Source organism: Triticum aestivum, chromosome 5B (genome assembly GCF_018294505.1).
Source record: "Triticum aestivum cultivar Chinese Spring chromosome 5B, IWGSC CS RefSeq v2.1, whole genome shotgun sequence".
Lineage (NCBI taxonomy): Eukaryota > Viridiplantae > Streptophyta > Magnoliopsida > Poales > Poaceae > Triticum > Triticum aestivum.
The window spans coordinates 50,586,534-50,594,146 of record NC_057807.1 but is presented as its reverse complement, the minus strand read 5'-3'; the positions used below and the strand labels follow the sequence as shown (position 1 = coordinate 50,594,146).

The 7,613-nt window shown below is 43.6% G+C and overlaps 1 protein-coding gene and 1 long non-coding RNA gene across 4 annotated transcripts; both read right to left on the bottom strand.

Annotated features, from left to right (window-relative positions):
* Window positions 1-728: 728 nt before the first annotated feature.
* On the bottom strand, window positions 729-1,390 carry LOC123110334 (protein WIR1A-like). Its single transcript, XM_044530826.1, has 2 exons — window positions 1,264-1,390; window positions 729-1,136 (listed from the first exon to the last, which is right to left on the bottom strand). Exons 1-2 carry the CDS (start codon window positions 1,385-1,387, stop codon window positions 1,015-1,017), a joined length of 246 nt encoding a protein of 81 aa, XP_044386761.1. The 5' UTR covers window positions 1,388-1,390; the 3' UTR covers window positions 729-1,014.
* An 808-nt stretch (window positions 1,391-2,198) lies between these two features.
* Window positions 2,199-5,857, bottom strand: LOC123110333 (uncharacterized). Of its 3 annotated transcripts, XR_006453307.1 has the most exons (3): window positions 5,351-5,744; window positions 3,339-3,397; window positions 2,199-2,632 (listed from the first exon to the last, which is right to left on the bottom strand). It is a non-coding gene; the product is annotated as an uncharacterized lncRNA (long non-coding RNA). The 3 variants fall into 3 exon arrangements; XR_006453308.1 differs by having other exon boundaries at window positions 2,199-3,397; window positions 3,470-5,857; XR_006453309.1 differs by having other exon boundaries at window positions 2,199-3,555; window positions 5,351-5,857.
* Window positions 5,858-7,613: the final 1,756 nt, after the last annotated feature.

Below are 7,613 nucleotides of genomic sequence, written 5' to 3'. Positions count from 1 at the left end.
AGATCAGACTAATCCACTAATAGGTGTCTGAAACCATGAAATTGCAATTGCTTCCAAGAAATTCGGGGAGGGGGGGGGGGGGGGTTGGGATACGGAAATCATACTGAAACTAGGACGTCGAGCCAAGCTAGAGCCAGGAGGGCCAGGCCCAGACTGGGAGATGAGTCCACGGTCGCTGAGCCAGGAGAGCATTGCGCTCCATGTACCGCCGATCACATGAGAAGGCTGCGGTCCGGCCCCTAGCCGCCTTGTCTGATCCATGGGCAACATGACCGTGGGACAAGGCAAGCACTCGCGACTGGTGGGAGACGTGGCAGCGCTCACCAAGTCGTTTTACCCACAAAACGCTCAAAAAAAGGTGCGGTGAGTATGCGACCAGCGGAGATGAGGTGCGGCGGCGGTGGTAGTCGTGAGGGAGGGGGCGGTGTGGCGGGGGATGTGCCGCCACGACGGAGGGAGGAGGAAGGAGGAAGGGAGAATATGGCAGGAATTTAGTTTCTCTCAAAACTTTCATGTACTCTTCATTACCTAGCTTTACCGCAAAACAGAATTGTACAGACAAAGACACATATTAATTCCTACAGGTAAGGATACACATATAATGGATCATGAGCTGAATTTAGTTCCCCTCGGAGCTTTCAGGTACTCTTTCGGTACCTAGCCTTACCATAAACTAAAAACTGAATTTACTCACTGTCCATCCATATGCATCGATAAATTCCGAACCAAATTTAATTTCACCTTCACATAAATTAATCACGCATTCACATCAATTTCCAGACATGCAACAGTCCAGTTTTATTCGAGTGCAAGTAGCTAGTATATACACGAGATGGTATCACTGTATAAGGTCGTGCATGGCGGTAGAGTAACTTGTGATGATACGTTACATACATTACATAGGAGGCATGCATTGATGCCGCATATAGTATATGCGTCTAGGCCGCCGTTCCGTTACATAAACCGATCGATCCTTGCATTGTTTTGGAAGATGAGGCCTGCGCACGGGTGTAATTAGGGCTGGCCACCTGCCGGTGGTACATTACAGCCGTAAATTTTGCTGCACGGACGACCGGTGTAGGGTTTACCAGGCGGCGACGGAAAAGCAGGGTGGTTAGGGTCGTTGCTACCAGTGCCTGGACGGGAAAACATGGACGTACGTTATTCACCAGATCATCATAACTAGTTAATCGATTCCAGAAATGACGACGAAATGAACGAGCAAATTTTGAAAGGAGAACTAGTTAAGTACTGTCGACTGACCTACTACAGTGGCGTCGTGGCCAGCGGCTCCAAGGCAGACGGAGCTGTTCATGATCACCGCGGCGACGACGAGGAAGAGAGCGATCTGCTGGAGCACCGTGGGACGACGGCCGGCAGAAGCCATGCTGATGATTCGATGCTGCTAGCTAATGATTCGAGCGAGGCTTTGAGAGCTGGGCAGCTAGCTATGTACGTCCTGCTGTGATGCTTGCTGGTTGAGGAAAGCCCGTACGTATTTATAGACCGTCCGTGTGGTCTCAACTCTCAAGAGAGATATTTATCAAGCTGATGCATATTTCGGTACCACCGAATTTCTACGGTTAGTCCAGGCTGGTGACTCGTGAGTGGAGTGGAGACTGGAGAGAGCCTGGCCGTGGCCGTGCACGGCGACCGGCGAGAGAGACATGCGGTCGATCGATCGACGACCCAACGCATGCAGCGACGACTGACGATTAGTCAACAAGGTCCCACGTCGCTCTTGTCTTGTCCGGCCTCTGCTTGCTTATCTGTAACTACACGTTGAATTACAGCTCCAAAAGGAAAATAGCCTCGTCTCTCGCTAGAGGATTTGTAGCACGCGATCTCCAAGATTCGTAAAATGATTTATGTATATAGACTGTTCGCCGTTCGTTTTTATGCATAATGCATTCATATAGTGGGACTGTCTGTTTTACATCCGGATGAAAACAAATTCGTTTTCAGTCAGATTTTCCCACCTATTACAGAATGACAAGTGTCTCCCTGTCCCGTGTCTCATGTCCTCTGTTAGTTCCTACTTGCCCCCGATTTTAAGCACACCAGCATGATTTTAAGCACACCAGCATCACGAGCTTAAACGGGTCCACACACCAACTCTTAAACACCACCAGCATCATGATCATAACGGGTCCACAACCCAACTTTTCCCGCTCGGACAGAGAAGCAACAAAAAGGAGGGCAAAAAAACCCAAAGTTACAGGCAAGCTTTACCATGTACATGTGCACTAAGCTAAAGCAATACGAAAAGAAAAGGAAAGGATCAGGATGATGTCATCTAAGCACACACACCTAAAATGCCATGACAAATTAAGCTCTGGAGCACTAAAAATTACATTGAAAAGCTATAAAATTACAATAATAACTCCACTATTATTTTCAGTGTAATATCCACTACAAAAATGCACTGTAGAGGGGAAGAACATGGAGGGGGGAGAATAGCTAGAGGAAACGGGAATAAGTGCCAACCAAGAGGGCGATTCCTCCATGATCTGGGACAGAAACCCGAAGACGATCCACTCTGCTGAAGATGACTAAGCACAGGTAAACAACCCCAATTTTGCAATCACCACATACTAAGTATGATTTAGGCAGATCTCTCCCCCCTGCCTGTCTACATCAGAAATCAAATAAAGGGCGACTGTGAACCATTATATATACATGCTGCAGAGACAAATAAACTCAAAAAAGGATGGATTCTGGAAGTTTACACTAGAACCAATAATTAAACTAGATCCAGGAAGAACCCTAGGATCCTATGAGTCTAGGGGTGCACGAGCAGAAAGGTTAGGAAACAAAAAATCCATGTTAAATTCATGAATTTTAGAACTACTAGGAAGTTTCTGAATTGAAAACAACAGTTACAACACATGGAAATGAGTATAAAGAAGATAGGGATCACATGTTCTGGGAGATAAAATACAAAAAGTTAGGAAAATCCTTGAACAAACAGGTTAGAAATGCTATATTTTCATAAAGCTAGGACTGTAATTCAGAAACTTTGGCACACACAAACTATACACTAATCAGAAACTTAGATCATGATTACAAAATAACTCATTTACAAGAAAGTAAAGAAACTAGGACTGAATTTTATAAACTTTGGAACTACATAGAAAGACCTTTCTTTCCTACTTGAAGATCAAATTGCTACAAACTACTATTTGTAAATACAAATGAGTACACATAGGAAGTAATAAAATGATCAATTCATATCAATTAAGCCTATCAACTGAAAAAAAGGGGCAAACAAGATTTACAGGTGCCTGCAATGGAATCAAATGGGATGGAAACAAGCATGAAGGGCCAGAAACTTGTACCTCAAACATGATGAAGCTAAGTTCCTCAATGCATGTCTCTCTTATAGCATTAACAAATCCTGTGAAAAGAAAACAGATTCAATCATGCTTTTCGAAATTGGTTATTGACAACAAAACAGAGTGGAGCATACTTGTTTACTCAACAAAACAGTGCAAGTCCACTGAGAGTTACAGTGTAAATCCAATAAGAATTACACTTTAAAATCCTGGAACTACACTGTAAAACCCACAAAAAATTACGGTGTAAGTCCACTGAGAGATACAGTGTAAATCCAATAAGAATTCCACTAAATATAATACAAAGATAATCCAACCCCTACTCAAATGCAGATTACAAAAGGGTAAAATACCGTCCCTACCCAAAAGCACTAAGGATTACAGTGTAAATCCACTGAAATTACACTGAAAAATATTAAGAATTACAGTGTAAATAACACTGAAAATCACAGTGTAAATCCACTGAAAATTACACTGAAATAATCAAGAGTTACAGTGCAAATTCCACTGGAAAATTACAGTCTAAATCGGTAAATCCCCTAAAAATTGCATTGTAAATCCACTGAAAATTACACTGTAAAAATCAAGAGTTACAATGCAAGTCTGCTGGAAATTACAGTGCAAATCTACTAAAAACTACAATGTAAATCCACTGGAAATTACAGTGCAAATCTACTAAAAACTACAATGTAAATCCACTGAAATTACACTGAAAAATATCAAGAATTACAGTGTAAATACCACTGAAAGTCACAGTGTAAATCCACTAAAAACTACAAAGTAAATCCACTGAAAATTACACTGAAATAATCAAGAGTTAAAGTGCAAATTCCACTGGAAAATTACAGTCTAAATCGGTAAATCCACTAAAAATTGCATTCTAAATCCACTGAAAATTACACTGTAAAAATAAAGAGTTACAATGCAAGTCCGCTGGAAATTACAGTGCAAATCTACTAAAAACTACAATGTAAATCCACTGGAAATTACAGTGCAAATCTACTAAAAACTACAATGTAAATCCACTGAAAATTACACTGTAAAAATCAAGCGTTACAATGCAAGTCCACCGGAAATTACAGTGCAAATCCACTAAAAACTACAGTGTAAATCCACTGAAAATTACACTGTAAAAATCAAGAGTTAAGATGCAAGTCCATTGGAAATTATAGTGCAAATCCACTAAAAACTAGTGTAAATCCACTTAAGCTTACATTGTAAATCCACTAAGAATCCTCTGAACCCACTAAAGAATTACATTACAAAATGCACTAAGGATACATTGAAAATGCACTGAGAATTACACTACAAAAGATCACCTAAAGTACTAAAGAAATTACACTGTAAATCCACTGAGAATTACAGTGTAAAACCACTAGGAATACACACTAATATCTTCACTGTAATTGCACCGAAATTACCACTGTAATTATGATTCGAAAGCACTGTAATTCCAGTGAAAATGCCCACAATAATTACACTGAAAATTCACTGAAACATACACTGTATTTACAATGCAAATTTCAGTGAAATTACACTGGATTTCTAATAAATACACATGAGGAGACTTGAACACAGTGTAATCACATTAAATTAGCTGTGATTACACTGATTTTATATATTCATACAAACTATGAGCTAGATTCAGCATATACATCCAAACTGGAGGGGTCCGTAGCGACAACTACAGGAGGGATGGTACACACCTAGGAGTTCAGCACCTACAACCAACCAGGAGGGATCCACAGCGACAACTACAAGAGGGATCCACTAAAGAAATTGAACACAACTAGGAGCTATTCTTCACAATGGCAACTAGAGCGGAATCTGGAAGCACAAAAAATCAACAATACACAGGAAGGATCCACCACTACATACACATCGAACCTCAAACCTGCAACATCCAAAACATCTAGGAACCACGGCAACACAGGGAAACCTATAGGATTCGCCGGATCTAGCAAAAATCGAACAGAAAAAGCAGGGGGAGGAACACAGGGGGCAAGGATACTTACAAAACCAACCATGGATGGAGGATGAGGAGGGGTACACAGGGTTCGCAGATCCACACGAGGAAGATGAGGAGTGGCGCGAAGTCAAGCGAAGCAGAGAAGACAGCGCAGCCGGATCACCATGGCATCGATTTCGCCTCTCTCTCTGCGCGCGTTTGAGGACAATGAAGCAGGGGACGGGAGGGGGGAGGGGGGAGGAGGACCGGATGCCTAGCCACCGGCTCGCCCTCGAGAGATCAGCGACTGAGATCTCTTAACCAAAAATCGCCATGAATCAATGCCTCAAGCTCGCGCCGCTGGAAATGGGGAAGAAAACGGACAAAGTCAGCAGAGGAAAAAAAAGGAAATTCGAGGGGAGAACCCGTCTGCGACACGCTACCCGCCCCCCGATTAACGGGTCTCCAGGAGAAGGTTGCGGGCCCGATAACAAACAAAACACCTCGAGGTAGGGAAAAAAAAGAGGAAAGCACGAATCACGACACAAGGATCGAACGAGCAGAAAAACGGATGAACGCGGAAAGATTTCAGCCGGATGAAAATTAGCATTTCCGTTCATATATCATGACAGTACAAATGTTCGTGTGGGGTCCGATACTTATTCCGTGAGGTCGCTTAATAATGGAATACATAATTGAACATACAAACATAGCACACATGGGCAAACATGATTTATCATACCCATTTTTGTTTCGTTCTTCTTGGTTCCTAGTATTAATTTGCCCTCATCTTTCTGTTTTCTTGAGCAAGAACATCCATCTTTGATCATTATTCTTGTCCAAGAAAGAGAAAAGATCATCTTCTCCAAGATAGCTTGCGTCTACGGCCCGGCAGATCATTCTAGGGCGGCTGATTTCTTGGGTGAAATCCAAAGCTTGGTTTGGGCCAAGCAAGCCGCCAACGTCCCCATCGTCCTTGGGGGTGATTTTAACCTTATTCGTTCGGGAGCTGATAAGAATAACTCTAACATTGACTGGCCTCGAGTGAACTTGTTCCATAATGCGATTGCGGCATGTGCACTTAGGGAGATCGCTAGGACTGGCGCTAGATATATGTGGACCAACAAGCAACTTTCGCATGTGCGCAGTATCTTAGATCATGTATTTGTGACTTCCGACTAGGAAGTGCTATTTCCCTTGTGTACGCTGGTTGCGGAAACGCGTATTGGGTCGGGCCATGTGCCGCTGATCCTGGCCTCTGGGGAGGACCGTGCCAAGCGCAACCCTTGTTTCTTCTTTGAAACAGGGTGGTTTGAGGTCGAGGGATTCTGTCCCCTGCTCATTGCGCGCTGGGAGCGTGCAAGAGCTGTGATCGGCTGCTGCAGGGGTCCCCTGGACACTTGGATCTCGGCGACTGGTGCCCTTCGGGGTTTCCTCCGTGGGTGGGGTGCAAACCATGGGAGCGAAGCAAAACGCGCTAGGGAAGCTATTATTGCTGAAATTAAATCCCTAGACGCGCAAGCTGATTCCAGACCCTTCCTGGAAGCTGAATGGGCCAATCGTTACGCACTTGAGAACCGGGTGCTTGCCATTCTTAGGGAGGAGGAGGAATACTGGCGTCGTCGGGGCGGCATCAAGTGGATTACCAAGGGTGATGCGAATACGGGATATTTCCATGCCTTTGCCAACGCCCTTAAACGGAAGTGCTCGATTATGAGACTTCAAGCTGATCAAGGGCTGTTGGTGAGTCAGGCTGATATTGCGGCACACATCTACGACTTCTTCCTCAAATTGTTGGGAATAGCCGAGGAGAAGGCCCTTCAGCTTTGGGCGGACTTCTGGGGGGAAGATGGCCGTGTGTCTCAAGCCGAAAACGACCTCTTGGCTTTGACTGTTTCCACGGAGGAGATCGACGAAGCCGTGGGAGCAATGAAGATTGACACCGCGCCTGGCCCTGACAGCTGGCCGGTCGCGTTCTTCTGCCGTTTCCGGCCTGTGTTGAAGGACCTCTTCTACAGGATTATTAATGGTTTTGCGTTAGGTAAGGTAGACATTTCATGCCTTAACTATGGTGTTATCAGTGAAGGAAATATGCCCTAGAGGCAATAATAAAGTTATTATTTATTTCCTTATATCATGATAAATGTTTATTATTCATGCTAGAATTGTATTAACCGGAAACATAATACATGTGTGAATACATAGACAAACATAGTGTCACTAGTATGCCTCTACTTGACTAGCTCGTTTATTAAAGATGGTTATGTTTCCTAGCCATGGACAAATGAGTTCTCATTTGATTAACGGGATCACATCATTAGAAGAATGAT

Coding starts and splice junctions, on each gene's coding strand:
- LOC123110334 (XM_044530826.1), bottom strand. CDS start 1,387: ATGGCTTCTGCCGGCCGTCGTCCCACGGTGCTCCAGCAGATCGCTCTC. Junction 1,137..1,263: donor CCACGACGCCACTGTAGTAG/GTCAGTCGACAG, acceptor TTTCCCGTCCAG/GCACTGGTAGCAACGACCCT.